The sequence below is a fragment of the Copadichromis virginalis genome, linkage group LG2, assembly GCF_057382275.1.
Source record: "Copadichromis virginalis isolate Kocher_CV1m ecotype Utaka linkage group LG2, C_Virginalis_male_GT1.1, whole genome shotgun sequence".
NCBI lineage: Eukaryota > Metazoa > Chordata > Actinopteri > Cichliformes > Cichlidae > Copadichromis > Copadichromis virginalis.
In genome coordinates this window covers 36406275-36422182 of record NC_140619.1, presented here as the reverse complement: position 1 = coordinate 36422182, position 15908 = coordinate 36406275, and the positions used below count along the sequence as shown (strand labels likewise).

Here is a 15908-nt window from a genome sequence, read left to right as displayed (position 1 = left end):
ATTTCCTAAATACGTAATTGATTTAGGGTTATTGTTGTTTTACCATTAATTAATACATGATTATAAATGTGCCGTGCATGATATAAATATGATAGCAATATTAAAGCATTTCTGTTGGCAGATATTTATTTTTTTAGCGTAACGCCCATTTCAAGTCATGTGTGCTACATCGACCAATGGGAGGTGGACCGTGAATTTAAAAACGATTCGCGGTAGCAGCTGTACAAGTTTTCGTACCAAAACAAGTTTGTGATCTGGGAGCAGCTAGTGGCGACTATCACAGAGGACTGAGGTAATGTTGGTGTTAACGGTCTGTTAAAGCAAATGTTGACTTCATTAGCAGCGACGGTAAGTTTATTAAATGGCGAAGACGCTTTGTCAATGACGTGAGCTAGCGTGCTAGCTAGTTAGCGCACTAAAGCAACATTTTGATTCTGTATCTCCCTTTTGTTTTAAGACTACCTCAAAATCAACCTTTTCTGTTCACCAGAAGTTTTATTCGTTATGGTGGAAGTGTTTTGCTTAACTTTACTAAACTTACTACTACGTGTTGCTGTTTGGCATCCAATAACATCAGTTTGTACTCGTATGTATTTGCATAAACTGGAGACAAGGATTCACTCATTTCCTTAATGAGTTTACCCGTGAACACTACATCTAATGTTAATCGATGCTATATTATTTCTACTTTATCAAACAAATTCTTTTTTTTTCCTTTAAAAAGAAAAGCCGCTAGGAGGCAGCACTCTTTATTTTGATTGGGAAAATGATTTGAGTTTGTTTTTCAATCATATGGTTAAAAGGGTCCGCCCGAGCTATGCAGTTACTTGAAATTTAATGTAAATAACAAATTGTCCCAAAGTGTTTTCTCTTTGTGCTGCTCCCTTTTAAAGACCACCACAACAATCTCAGTATCCCTGTCATGCTCCCCTGTCAAACCAACCCTCTGCAAGTATCCAAACCGTCTCAGCCTTATAACTTTAACTCTATTGTTCCATCTGAACTGTCTCTCTGATATACTCATTTGGTCCTGTCCATCCAGATCACTTCCAGTGGAGGGAAAATAACCCTGACACCTCCTTTGCTAACATCTCCAAACTGTACATCACAGCAGGCCTCACTGTTTTCATTACACTGAGCTAAAATAAATTGACTAGTTTTACCAATTTGTTTTGGTCTTTCCTTTCAGTGCTTTACTTTCCAAATTCATTCTATTTTGCAGACTTTTATTTGTTTTGGTTTGAATTATAATTGCATTAGAAACCATCTGCTGCAACTTGTTGGAAGTTTAGAGGGAGATGAATGAATCTGATGTATGTTGCAGAACCTCAGGGTCACCTCAACTCTAACTAGAAGCTTTAGAAAAAGGATTTACACCTAACTTTTAACAGAGCTGTTGTCAGTTTCCGGACCCCAAAGTAGAAGCTGGTTCAGTACGAGCAGGCTGAAGGCACTGCCTCCCATTCTACTTCTGGAAACTCTAGGAACTGAAATTAAGCCTGCACTCTGGGAGCGAAGTGCATTGTTGAAATATGGTGCTAAGAGGTCTTTAAGGTATGATGAGTAGAAGCATATTATGTTTGCTGCAACAATGCTGTAGCCTGTAATGCTGCCAAACTTGCCATTAGTTCCAGCACTGTATTCATAAAAGGGTACTGAACTTAAAGCAGTTGGCTATTAGGAGTTGATGCTCACCCAACTCTTTACTTGGGGAAAGTCTCATTCACACACATACAAATGCTGATTGTATTCAGTTTAGTACTACATGACAAAAGCAAGAAAAGGGCTAGCCTGTTAAGAGGCACTCTTTGCTGTAATGTATTAAACACTGCTATAGAAATTCTCCCTACATAAAGCTGCAGTAGCCAGTGTCTTCTTGTTTTCAGATGGCCAATATAATCTTTGCAGAGCGGGAAAATGCAGGTCTCCATGCACCTACACAGAAAATGAGGCAGCGGCTTCAGTCTGCTCCAGGTATGAAAATTATGTCTTTGGTCGACTTTCTTTTTTTCTGCTCTTGAAACACTGATAACGTTTGCATAGGTGCCACGTTAACATTTTTGTCCCTGCATTCAGAGAAACTAGTCAAATCTCCTACAAAACCATTCAGCACCCCCTTGCCATCTGGACGTAAGGCTTTCGGCTGCCTTAACGTAAAAGTCTCGACCCCTGCCATCAGCAAACAAGAGAAGAAACTCCTAAAACAGGTTGGACTATATAATTATTCAAGTATACACTAAATGCTTGGCTGTATTCTGACTTATTTGATTTTTCTCTGCCACAGCCACCAGTTTGCCTTGAGGAAACAAAAGCCAAAAATGCACCTCAAGCCAATGTGGAGTATCCAGAAACTGAGAAGTTGTTCTCTTATGACCCACTAGGTAACTGATGCTATAAGTTGTAATTGTCAAGTTCTGCTTGGTGGTTATTTTAAAAGGGCAAAAACAGTAAGGCAGAATTTGGAAAGTTGTTGCATATTTGACCCGTCAATTTTAAAATGCTGCTGCACTGTAGCACAAGTTTATGCTTTCATTTGAAGCTAATTTGATTTGGTTAAGTAATCGGAAGGTTTGCCTCAAACTTGTGAAATCAAAATATGATTCGGGTGTACTTGAATAAGGCCATGATGTGGCTTTTAAAATGTGTTTTAAAATTATTTTTAATGAAGGTTTTACACTTTTTTCTTTTCTTTTTTTTTCCCCCCAAGACCAAAGAAGGAAGCAGTCGACTGAGGCAATTTTAGTAGTGAAAACACAGCATTGTATTCATGAATTGACCACATGTATACAAATGTGGGTGAGACATATACAAGGCTCTAGAGTGCAACCAATTTGGTCGCACATGCGTCCTAATTTCTCAATGGTCCAACTTTAAAAAAAAAAAAAAAAAAAAAGTTGAGTAGCTTAGGCCCAGTAGAAGTGGATGTACAGTGGGGCAAAAAAAGTATTTAGTCAGCCACCGATTGTGCAAGTTCCCCCACTTAAAATGATGACAGAGGTCAGTAATTTGCACCAGAGGTACACTTCAACTGTGAGAGACAGAATATGAAAAAAAAAAAATCCATGAATCCACATGGTAGGATTTGTAAAGAATTTATTCGTAAATCAGGGTGGAAAATAAGTATTTGGTCAATAACAAAAATACAACTCAATACTTTGTAACATAACCTTTGTTGGCAATAACAGAGGTCAAACGTTTACTATAGGTCTTTACCAGGTTTGCACACACAGTAGCTGGTATTTTGGCCCATTCCTCCATGCAGATCTTCTCGAGAGCAGTGATGTTTTGGGGCTGTCGCCGAGCAACACGGACTTTCAACTCCCGCCACAGATTTTCTATGGGGTTGAGGTCTGGAGACTGGCTAGGCCACTCCAGGACTTTCAAATGCTTCTTACGGAGCCACTCCTTTGTTGCCCGGGCGGTGTGTTTTGGATCATTGTCATGTTGAAAGACCCAGCCTCGTTTCATCTTCAAAGTTCTCACTGATGGAAGGAGGTTTTGGCTCAAAATCTCACAATACATGGCCCCATTCATTCTGTCCTTAACACGGATCAGTCGTCCTGTCCCCTTGGCAGGAAAACAGCCCCATAGCATGATGTTTCCACCCCCATGCTTCACAGTAGGTATGGTGTTCTTGGGATGCAACTCAGTATTCTTCTTCCTCCAAACACGACGAGTTGAGTTTATACCAAAAAGTTCTACTTTGGTTTCATCTGACCACATGACATTCTCCCAATCCTCTGCTGTATCATCCATGTGCTCTCTGGCAAACTTCAGACGGGCCTGGACATGCACTGGCTTCAGCAGCGGAACACGTCTGGCACTGCGGGATTTGATTCCCTGCCGTTGTAGTGTGTTACTGATGGGGACCTTTGTTACTTTGGTCCCAGCTCTCTGCAGGTCATTCACCAGGTCCCCCCGTGTGGTTCTGGGATCTTTGCTCACCGTTCTCATGATCATTTTGACCCCACGGGATGAGATCTTGCGTGGAGCCCCAGATCGAGGGAGATTATCAGTGGTCTCGTATGTCTTCCATTTTCTGATGATTGCTCCCACAGTTGATTTTTTTCACACCAAGCTGCTTGCCTATTGTAGATTCACTCTTCCCAGTCTGGTGCAGGTCTACAATACTTTTCCTGGTGTCCTTCGAAAGCTCTTTGGTCTTGGCCATGGCGGAGTTTGGAGTCTGACTGTTTGAGGCTGTGGACAGGTGTCTTTTATACAGATGATGAGTTCAAACAGGTGCCATTCATACAGGTAACGAGTGGGGGACAGAAAAGCTTCTTACAGAAGACGTTACAGGTCTGTGAGAGCCAGAGATTTTCCTTGTTTGAGGTGACCAAATACTTATTTTCCACCCTGATTTAAGAATAAATTCTTTACAAATCCTACCATGTGGATTCATGGATTTTTTTTTTTTTTTTTTTCACATTCTGTCTCTCACAGTTGAAGTGTACCTCTGGTGCAAATTACTGACCTCTGTCATCATTTTAGGTGGGGGAACTTGCACAATCGGTGGCTGACTAAATACTTTTTTGCCCCACTATAGCTGTGGGCAATGAGGGGAAAAAATGAAAAGAACGATTGATAACTTTCCTGTCTAACACTAGTCCAGAGATGGCATCAGATAATTAGCCACATACGATCAACTGAGCCAGAGCCCGCTGATAGTAAAATGGGGAAAGTGTATACATTTCAAAGCTGGCAACATGATCCAGTGCATTTACTGTCGTGAGTGTGGAAAGACCATGGCTGGCAATACTGCATTTGGAGTTGACCATCTGAGGGGCATGTGACTGCAATGGAAGATGGTCCATAATATATCAAGCTGTTCAGTTTGAAGCCTTTGAGGCACTTAATGTAAAATTTCATTTAAAATATCTTGACGTTTTAAATTTCAGCTCAGTGCAGCACTTTAAGCACAACCACTTTCTCAGTAACTTATCTTTCTTGTAGAACTGTGTTCCAAATAAAGAACTTTGTGTTGACAAGATTGATTGTTTGGTTTGTAAATTAACTAACAATCAATCTTGTCAACACAAAGTTCTTTATTTGGAAACCACTTGTCCCATTTTGTGATAGAAGTATTAGCTTGTAACCTTAACAAAAGGTAAAAATTTTCAATTCCATGGATCTCCTCAACAACCTTTCCTTGTTTTCTATTTGCATTTCCAGAGTACTTGAGGTATGACGTACCTGAAGACTTGATTCCTCTAAGTAAACTTGCTTTACCTGGACTCGCCTGTTTCTCACAAGTACCTGATATGTGTGAGGATGACTTTGAAGAGCTGGCACCACTCCCAAACCCACCAGCTGTGACTTTGAAACATTCAGGTATCAACTTTTGGTCAGGGGCAAAGAACCCTATTTCAAGCACCTGGTTTATTCAAAGAACCACTGCAGTGGTTAATAATAATCATGCATATTGCTGCACTCTAACAAAGCAGCTTTGTAAGGTTTAGTTCACCTAAATGAGTCATTCTCCTAGCTTCCTTTATTTATTTTAGATAAGTCTGCTGGCTGCAGAGCAACTGATTTTGCAGGGAAAGATAAAACTGAAGGGGGGGGGATTAAGCGCACAATACAGGTGTGAGAGAAGCATGGCACAATAGCGCATTAAACCCTGAATGTGTTAAGGACTTCTGGTCAGTAATCCCGGATTTGGTCTACTGCAGGAAATCTGTCATAACTTGCGACATAACCGGAAACGCCTTTCAACCATACACCGTAGCCTCCAACATAATTTGGTCATTGCAGGTTAGGTCAGCCTGAGGTGTAGTTGCATTTCTCGGGAGATGTACATCAGGTTACGTAAAAGGCTATGATGTAAATGGCTTAAAAGGGGTTTGTGGTCAAATCATAAGTAACAACGTGGATTTCCTGCAGTAGTCTAAATCGGACAAGACTGAAATGACTGCTTTATTACAGCCAGGAAGGAAAGGTGAGAATAATAAATGCCAGTTAAGACAAACAGTATCACAGCTGTCTTTAAGGCATAGCAGAATTTAACAGACTGCAACTGTTATTAAATTAATGTTTAGATGTGCACGAGATGGCTTTTTAGTCTCTGTGGCAGCTCTGGTGTTGAACAGTCTGAAAAGATGAATGGAAGTAAGAAGTGAATTTGATTAAAATTAGGTGTCCTTTTCTTAGATCACTGTTTATAGAACAATGAAATGGTTTTTATTGGCCAAAGGGAAACCGGTAACTGAGGAATAAATTTAAATCCTAAGAACCTGTGACAAATGCAGATTCTTATCACAGGTCTAAGGTGTCTTCCAGGAATGGTGATGACTTTCCAGAGAATTTGCTACAGACTTAACCTGCTCTACAGCATAAGTTACCATGGTGACATAACACAGAAAACTCGGGAAGTTTGAAGTTGCCTGTATAAGCTCAAATCATGCCTTAGGGAACAGGGCTGGGCTCTGTGTAGTACAAGGGGCCCAACGAGGAAAGAAATGTGGCTGTACAGTTCATTTTCACTTCACGTAATGCTGGAGATGCATTGGTGGTTTTTACACTTGAATACATTTTGCCTCTTACCTGTGCAAAATTGATGACTTGAACCAAATACCAGCCTCTGACATAAACGCTACTGTCAGCAGGGCCAGTATTGCCCAACATAAAATTAGGGCAAGGATATTAGTGCCTTCCTAAGCTATGATTCAGGAGCCTTTGGGAAATATGACTAATACATTTTCTTCAGTGTCACCCCTGGGCTCTCTTGTCCGTCACGCTAAAACAAACAGGGTTTTCCCAGAGCTTTCTTCCTGGAAAGCTGTTTAATTCCTATCAGCCCGAAATCATCTCATGTTGGTTCTGTCTTGCAGTATGGCGTACCCTGTGATGGCTGTTAACTGCAAGAGTAAAAACAAATTTAAATTCTGTTCCATCGTAGCAAATTAAATCTTCCCAACTCTGACAAGTGCACCTAGTATCAAGAAACCTCGCCTCAAAAACGGTTAAAACTACACACAAGCACAAAAGTGACAGCTGCCACTATAAACAGACTCTGGAATGAGACATTACAAACATGGCATTTATGTGGCCCTCAATTTGACCTCTACTTTCTCAATTTCTCAACCTCTGCTCTAATGGATTAGATGTACAATTTAGGACTTTGGGATTTATAAATGGTATGCAGCCCTCAAATAAAACTACTTTTATCAAGCAACCGTAATTGTATCTTTGCATCCGAAGTGCAAGTTTGAATCTCCTGGTATAATTAACTACAGGTATCATTAACCTTCTGTATGATTAAATTCCCCGTATCTCTCTTCAGATTGCCATGTGGAGCTGGATGCCTTTCTTCAGACGCTCGAGGAGCTAACAGTGGAGCTTCCTCCAGAACCTGATACTGATTAAAGTTGTGTTTTTTGTCTGCTTTTAATTGAAATAAAGTTGTTTTTGTTTTTTTGTTTTTAAATCGTGCATGGTGTGTTTTATGTGCTGGAGCTCCACTTTATAATTGGTGACTGGCCATGAAAGTATGCCGGATATTACTTCCTGCTTTTAAAGTCCATCAGTGGTCATGTGAGGGTTTCCCGCTATTGGGAGATGAGTGGACTTTGTCTCGGTTCCTCTTGCAAGACTAAGAATAATCTGCGTCACGTAACTTTTTGGGGGATGAACGGTTAAAATTACTCGTGACGTGTTACGTGATTTTTAGATCACCTATTGGGTGGCACACCTGAAGAGTCGGTGTGTGCGGTTTGAGTGCAGAACAGGTGAGTGGCAGCCGTTTTAGACGGAAACTTAAGCGTAGGTTTGGCTTAACATGGCAAAATGAGGAACTTCTGTGTTCGCCAATAATCGCGTTAGCTGAAATGTTTTTAAAGAGCTTTTTCCTCCCTTACACAGGGGACCGAGTCCAGTCAAGCGGAGGAAATGGTTTCATGTTTATAATTTGACATATCTTCGGGTGTTGTCTAAATAAAAAGGAAGTAGCCTTGAGCTCTGCAGAAGAATTCAGACATGCTTGGGCGCAGCTCGGATGAAGCTATGTCTGAACCAGCTGTCAGCAATACCGACGCCCACGGCGGCAGGGGGTCTAAAAAGGGCACCGTTGTGGAGCGAGTGTCCAGATACGGCATGCAGGTCATGCCCATGCCAGTGCCCGGGGGTTTCCAGCGTAGGACGAGGCTGCAGAGGCAGCAAGAAGTCTGTGACAGCGCCGCTCCGGAGAGGGAGTCTATCACACCCGCTATGCGTAAAAAGTACCTGAAGGAACTGCTTCTGGGGAACTCGTCCAACAGCGGGTTTAGCAGCGTGCTGTCCTCGCAGAATTACAGCCGCTCCGGCGAGGAGGACACGGATTGGGCTTTGTATCCGATGGAGCACGCGTGGATGCTCTCAGCGGTGGAGGGCAGCTATGAAATCATCATGGATTTTATCTCAGAGGACCCCCAGCTATTAACCAGGAAGGATTTCATCAGCGGCTACTCGGTCCTGCATTGGCTGGCCAAGAGGGGACAGGACGAGACTCTGATCAAACTTTTGCGCTACGCACAAAGCGAGGGCATCCCCGTGAACGTGAACCTGAAGGGCAGCGGTGGGCTCACGCCTCTGCACCTCGCCAGCATGCACAGTCAGTACATGGTCATCAAGCTGCTGGTCGGAGCTTTCAATGCCAACGTGGACGCAATGGACTACAACGGAAAGAGGCCCTGGCAGTATCTGAGGGAAAACGCCCCGCCGGAGATGAAGGAGCTGCTGGGGGCCTGGGATGAAGAGCACAGCTGGGGATGCACGCAAAACGTCAACAAGAACGGCAACAACAACTGCGCTGGCGCAGTGAACTTGACCGCATGTGAAGAGGACGATGCTGTGGAGGCAGAGGAAGTGAAGCACTTTGACCGGACTAAGAGGAGAAGCCGCTGGAGGCTTGGGTCTCTAAAAAAGCTGCTGCCCTCCTTTCCTCCTTTGCTTGGAAGCAAAACATGAGTGGGGGATGACACATACTTTCCAATATGTGCATCATCACTCCACTATTTTTATGTTAGTTTCAGAAGGGGTCGTGAAGACAGTGAAAGGCTAGTTTGTAGGCAGTGGTGACTACTCAAGCGGTAAAGATCAAGCTAAATGTTAAGGCAGCAAGAATGTGCAGTTTTTCAAGTATGCTTTCCAGAAACAAAATACCCATTTATATTGGTGGATGTGCTTCACTCATCCAAGACCAGCAGTGTTTACATGACTGATTTCTAAACAAATTTCAGTAAAATAGCCAAACTTTAAAGTGTTACTTTGTCTTTCATAAGCTGCTTTTAATGGACTTTTCCCGCTTCCTGCCCAGACTCATTTGCGCTACTTGTGTCAACTCCAATATTAGTAATTGGCTGTGTAGGAGCTTTCCCTGCAGTGTATGAGCTCTGAAATCATTTTTTCCTAGTTCATCCTGCTGCTTATTGAGGCTTCCTTTAATACCTCTGGTATTTATTCCAAAGACTACAAAGTCAGAAGTCAAATTCACACTAAACAGCAAGTGAACAGTTTTCCATGAAACTGTGATTCAGAAGTGTTAGCTGTGTGGTCAAACACAAACCCCCTTTCAGTCCAAGTGCTTCTTTTTGCCGAGCTGTGTCAGCATGGCAGCTTCTACATATTTGATTTTCCTGAGAAAAGTAAACACTTTGCGGGAGAGAAAAAGACGCCACTCAAGCATTTCACATTTGATCAATGATCTTTTATTGTCAAACATGAGTATAACCAGAGTATCTGTACAAAATGATTCCTGCTCCAGATAACATGGCTTGTCCCCTGCAGTCAGTCCATCAGCTGGAGTTCCTGGCGCATGTTGTGATGCTGGGATCCACAGAGCCTCATGTTTACAGGCCAAGCTTGGTTCTCCTCCAGTGTCTCCTCTTGGAGTTGTACCTAAAATGAAAGAACAAAAAATAAATCCGTCAGGAGGAAAACACTGAGATTCTGATGTTGGCAAACTATTAAACTGTCACGCTGTCAAACCCTGAGTGGAAAGAATTAAAACCTCTCTGTACAAAAACATAAAAGGCTAATATTATCTCTGTTGCTGATGGTTTTACTTGGTGTCAAACTGCAAATAAACTGAATTTTTTGGGGGAGCTTATTATAGCAGGAAAAACAAACACCAGTGTAGCTAATAAATGTGATTTTAGTACAACCTGCCACCGTGGAACACTTAATGGATTACTAAATGCACCTAACCATGTGCTCTTCCTAATAAATGTATACCTTTAAAGAGATTTATTTTGGTAAGTTAATTTATGTGTGTGCAAAATGGGGGTATGCAAGTTTTCACAAAAGTCAAACTCACAGGCAGACAGTATAAAACGTGGAAAAATGCTTCAGGTACTGAAAAGTGAAGCTAAGTACCTTAAACCTGCAATCCTTTAAATGACCACAAGGGGAGTACTTTTCTGCTCACAAGAAGACTAAAGGTCTTTTTCAAACTCGAGACAAACGTCTGTAACCTCAGTAAAGCCTTGCAAGATTACGTTTTGGGCTCAACAACCAGTTTCAGATCATATTAAAAGTTCATTATTTGTGGTCTTCTTTTTTTTTTTTTTTTTTAAGTCAAAGGAGGATCATCCAATGTTCATTGAGCAAGGATTAGTCCATCACAAATCATTGGGTAATGAGAACAGTCTCCCATGGTGTCAGATCTCTTGCATCACATGAGCTTTCAAAACACTAAGATGGTTTTACAACAATTTAAGTGGTCAAAACCATGTAAATAGTAGCTTTAACAGTCTCTATTGAGTGGTGAGAGCTTTCTTAATAATGCTCCACACCAAGGAAATATTCAAATGAATCGTTGGTTCACGGGTTCAGAGTATGCAAAGTTGTTTGATGTGCGTCTAGTTTCAGATTCTCCAGCACAGCATGTACATTGTGTATTCTTCAGTGTGATAAATATTATAAATCAATACAAAGCCCTATAGTGATTTAGTGAATTTAAATTCCCCTTTGAAGAGATAATTAGAAATAATGTCACTTTTTACAGGCACTAAATCACTGCAGTATTCATGGCAATCATGGCATCCACAGAGTTTATACAAGATGACGGAGCCAAAGAACAGCAGATCGGTCATTAGTGTTCGGCTACAGAGTTTCCTCATCACCGGCACAGCAAGTGAGAGAACAAGCTCTGCAGCAGAAACATGCTCTCAGCAGGGTTAATGACAGCACTCCACTGTAACTAAGTGCTGCAATTGCAGACCTGCTTTACATGAGATGATGTTCCTCCCTGCAATTACACTCAGGTGCGTCAGCACTTCCTGATAACACGTGCAGCTCAGCAATGAAACTGAATGTTGACAGCCCATTTAAACAGACACTCAGCTTCACTAAGATTTGAGCCATCTGTGAACCACCTAATCGCAACGCTGACATCACAAAAACCTGAAATTATGGAGTTCTTTTCAAATTAATCTATCCTCCCTGCAGTACTCTTAACAACCCGCACGGTGGAATTACTGATTTCCACCTTTAAGGAAATTTCATGAGCACAAATATTTTCGACACCAAATTTACAAGTTAAATTCAAAACCACTGCAACAAGGGGAAAAGAGGCTTAAAGGCATCTCCGATGATATACACTGTGCTAGAAATATTAGGAATACAGTAGAGCTGTGCAATATGACCAAAATCTCATATCCCGATATAAGAATTATATTGTCCCGATAACGATATAAATCACGAAAATGTAACATTTTCTGTAAATTCTGTGAATCTCGGGCAGCTCGACTTGCGTGAAGTGTTTCCAGCTGCGCCTCATGTAGCTGGAGTCGAGTGTTTTAACCGATGCATGAAACGATACATTTTTAGACATAAGTTGTAACGGCCGCCGTTTGCTTTGTGAGTATTTATTACATGGCGTGCTGCGGGGGAAAGCCTGTTCTAACGTCTGAGTCTAAGGTTTATTTTTTAGCACCTGACGGCTCTTTTTTTGCTTCTCATCTGTAAATACTCTGCATACTCTTTTACGTGATTCGGTTTATTTTGAAAAGTCTCAACAGGATCTTGAGCTTTATTGTGAAAAGGTTTATGTGGAAAATAAACAAGCGGACACGCGATGGTTTTACCGTCGTTGTTGATAATGACAATGCATAAAAACAGTCGCTTGTCCGTCTGTAGTGTGGTTATATTAAATATAAGAGAAAGAGAGAACTTTAACAAATGAATATAGTCATTACAGTAACATCAAAACCATGAAAAAAATATTGTTGTAAACAGTTTATTTTGCGACACCACGAAACAAACGATAGCGTAAAATGAAACGATAGACGTTTTTACATCGTCATCCGATATATATTGTTATATCGAACAGCCCTAGAATACAGTGTGATATCAAAGTTCACCAACAACATCAGCTACATCACTTACTGCTGCACCAGCTACAGCAGCCTCAACGGGGTCATTATAAGCTTCAAAGATACATTCATTTTACAATGGCTGCAATATGCATTAAAATGCTACAATAAAATTAATCTAGCATTGAACGGGACTTAAGTGAATTATCATTATTTATTTATTTACAGAATATTAAATATATTCATACACTTCTACTTTTTCCACAGCAAAACTAAATGATTTATTTAAAGTTTATTATTAACTAGAAACTTTCTCTCCTTAAACGGCAATGAGGCCGCACTTCATGCAAGAGTATTCAAATCTCTCCTCTCCCCTTGCCTGCCTTATGACTGGATTACAGAGAACTGATGAATTCACAAATGGAAAATAAAGGAAGCAGGGATGTGCAGGACACAACAATCAAATGATTACATTGACTGACAAAGCTGTTGATGTGGACAGCAAGGAGTCCTAAAAAAAGGTATAAAACCTAAAAAGTGACTGGCCCTTTTCCCATTAGTACCTACTCTGATCAGGGTGACTCGTTTTCTATTACAGCGCCACCTAATATGTGTGGGGTTGTTTGCTTTTTCAGATCGCTTGGACCCTGGCGAAGTACGTATTGAAAAAGTACCTGCTATCAGGTACTATGACCCAATGGAAAACCCTGAAAACCAGCTGACCGGAATAGGTTCTAATGGACCTGATGTTACTTAAACGTTCTTTCAATCTGGTCTGACCGATTCTGAGTTGGGAACAAATAAGCCTGTTTATGGGTGAGAAGGATGAGGCAGAGGATTCCAGTGGTGGGGGAGACATGATGAAAATAAATATACTAATCTTAAATGGTCATATGCAGCTTGAAAGAATGTTTGAAACTAGACACTTTACAGCTTTTTTTGGAAAAAAAAAAATCATCTTTCCCTTTTCTGTCTTGGTTCTCATAAGCCTGCAGCACTGAACAGAGGTGGATTGCATGACTACAATAACGTGTACAAATGTGGGAACCCGTATACCGTCAGCTCTCGGCCTTACAAGATGCACAGGGCAGGTAAAATCAGTCATGGTAAGCTCACCTGATCTTGTTGCCGGTCTTCATTCTGATCCACTGAGGAATCGGCCTGTTCTGTTTCTGCTTCTTGGCGAGGAAGCGCTTGATTCTGAAAGTCTTGTGGGACGACTGGAAGACGTAAAAGACACCGTATTAGCACAATCGTTTAAAACACCAAGTATATACATCTTTAACCAAATGCTTCTGGTTTAAAACTAATTTTTTAAAGCTTTCAGTGCTAAAATAAACAAGCTGGCCGCTAGCATGCGCAGAACCACCGTACCGGCTAGCATCACTGAGCACTTTTAATATGCTCCATCTCATTTTTTTCGTATAACATACACATTGTTATCGTGACAATAATTTTAGTTTTAAATGCTTAAGGTTTCGGGGAACTTTAATAAGCCATGCTAGCTCGGATGTTTGTAGATTTTCTATTTACCATTTTCTCCACAGTCCTTTCCCCACTATGGCGGTGGTCGAAAAGAACGAGAGAAGTGACGCCACGGCTTTTTGACCAATAAGCGTCCAAAAAACTGTTCCACGTCCTACAAACAGCGACACCAACGTGTCATTAGAGGAAGTACATGTCATAGTTTTAACGGTTTACCTTTCATTCAAGAGATAGTTCACACAGAGCCTTGAACTAAAAAACAGGATAACTGACTTCAGTTTTTTTTAGTTTTACCCGGTAGTCACTTCACACCAATATGGTCACAGAGCATCTAAAGCATCTAAAGTCTTTGAGCACCATAGCTGAATTGATCAAGAAACACAAAATCACAGGAGTTAATGTATTTCTGATATACTTTCCAGTTTTTAACTTTTTTCCCTATAAAATTGCAATATATGATTTTAAAGCAGAGTACCTGCTTTAAAATCCTAAAGTCTAGGTTTTAGTCATTACTTGACCTTCTTCTTCTTCTTCTTCTTCTTCTTCTTCTTTCATATGGTCTCTGTAGGGGTTGCCATGGTAGCTCATCTGCCTCCGTCTCATCTTATTCCTAGCATACTCCTCAGCAGGCCAGGCCTCCTCAGAAACTGAACTTCTAACAGGAGTACACTGGAATCCATCCTGATAAATGGTGAACCAGTGTGGTATGCCATCTGCACTTCTGAAAGATCTTCACCAAGTGGTGAAAATGGCAAAGCACATTGTTGAGATGAAGCTCCCACATCTGGACTCAATCTGTGCCATCATCATGGAGAGAAAAGGCAAGCAGACAGTATCACTAAGGACAGTACACACCCCATTCTGTGGTTGAATCTCTGCCACCTGGCCAGCTCTTCAGAAAGATCATTCACTCACTACATCCACAAATCTTGTCTGTGGTCTCCCATGTTTCCTTCTGCCTGGCACCTCCACATTCAAGATTCCATGTCCAGTATATCCACTATCCCTCCTCTGCACATGTCCAAACAATCTCAGACTTGCCTCACTAACTTTGTCTCCAAATAGCCTGACCCGAGCTGTCCCTCTGATGTACTCATTTCTAATCTTGTCCAACCTTGTCACTCCCAGTGAAAATCTTCAACTCGGTCACCTCCAGCTTTGCAGGTTTCACTTCCACCTTGTAAACCTTCCCTTTCACTCTTGCTGTGATCCTGCTAACAGAAATGAACCCTGACACCTGTCTCCATCCATTCCACCCTGGCTCCACCCTCTTCCACACCTCTGTTGTGCACTGGATGGTTGATCCATTCTTCACTTATTCTAATTTGCCAGATTCACTGTTGTTTTAATGGCATTTTTTTTCTTCAGTTTTTCTTCCTGGCTTCCGCTTGGATAGACATGCTACATGCTTCCAACCTGCACTGTGTTTAACCTCTTAAAAATTTTCAAAGATAAAAGTTGTATTTTCTTTTGTAATATGAGCCGCAATGCTGCCAGCAGACACGTCCCTGTTTGTGTTTGGTCATATTCCACCATCACCGCCTCTTTCATGTGAAAGCGTCATTGTGAGATTGGGAGTTGATGACTGCCTTTGTGTCATCGCTTAGCCTGATTGCTGTTGTTAGCCTCAGTGAAGCCATAGTGCTGGCCTCAGGTGTCTATACTCAGTAAACCACAGACAACATAATACAGATGCTTGTCACTCACCAAATCCTAAGATGAATTTTAGAGAAGAAACAGAAAAAAACAGAAGTAGGAGCATAACTACAAGTGGAGAAAAGGAGTTTTATTTATATTTTTATTTATTTTGCTATGCTACAGTGGAAGTCATTGTGAATGTCATGGTAATTTGAGCTTTTAATGATTTCTTGATCTCTTTCCAAGGTAAAAACATTGTACAGCATCTTTAATGATCTTAAAAAACAAGAACTGGGTGCACGGGTTTGAATTTATTTTGGATTTTCATTAATCCTGAAGTATGCAATATTAAGTTAAATGTCCCTTAGCAAGTTGCATCTCGAGCAGATGCTTCTGGCATTATTCTGGCTGGACATTTGATTACTCTTCTTAGGAGAATTGATAGAGTTCACTTAAATTGTTTGGTTTCCTGGCTTTTAAGCATAGTCCACA

General features: G+C 41.2%; 3 protein-coding genes and 1 non-coding gene across 5 annotated transcripts; 2 read left to right on the top strand and 2 right to left on the bottom strand.

Annotated features, from left to right (window-relative positions):
* Positions 1-131: 131 nt before the first annotated feature.
* pttg1 (PTTG1 regulator of sister chromatid separation, securin) lies at positions 132-7418 on the top strand. 2 transcript variants are annotated; one of them, XM_085433515.1, is made up of 6 exons: positions 132-292; positions 1887-1974; positions 2077-2207; positions 2285-2381; positions 5176-5334; positions 7286-7418. In XM_085433515.1, exons 2-6 carry the CDS (start codon positions 1887-1889, stop codon positions 7366-7368), a joined length of 558 nt encoding a protein of 185 aa, XP_085289641.1. In that variant the 5' UTR covers positions 132-292; the 3' UTR covers positions 7369-7418. The 2 variants fall into 2 exon arrangements, with proteins under 2 accessions (XP_085289641.1, XP_085289637.1); XM_085433511.1 differs by having other exon boundaries at positions 282-348.
* A 184-nt stretch (positions 7419-7602) lies between these two features.
* Positions 7603-10311, top strand: sowahd (sosondowah ankyrin repeat domain family d). The gene is made up of 2 exons (XM_085433488.1): positions 7603-7730; positions 7864-10311. The coding sequence occupies exon 2, from the start codon at positions 7978-7980 to the stop codon at positions 8944-8946; it is 969 nt and encodes a 322-aa protein (XP_085289614.1). The 5' UTR covers positions 7603-7730; positions 7864-7977; the 3' UTR covers positions 8947-10311.
* On the bottom strand, positions 9664-14582 carry rpl39 (ribosomal protein L39). Its single transcript, XM_085467333.1, has 5 exons — positions 14561-14582; positions 14297-14381; positions 13827-13932; positions 13410-13513; positions 9664-9876 (listed from the first exon to the last, which is right to left on the bottom strand). The coding sequence occupies exons 1-5, from the start codon at positions 14580-14582 to the stop codon at positions 9828-9830; spliced, it is 366 nt and encodes a 121-aa protein (XP_085323459.1). The 3' UTR covers positions 9664-9827.
* Positions 11073-11207, bottom strand: LOC146717943 (small nucleolar RNA SNORA69). Its single transcript, XR_014915867.1, has one exon. It is a non-coding gene; the product is annotated as a small nucleolar RNA SNORA69 (small nucleolar RNA).
* Positions 14583-15908: the final 1326 nt, after the last annotated feature.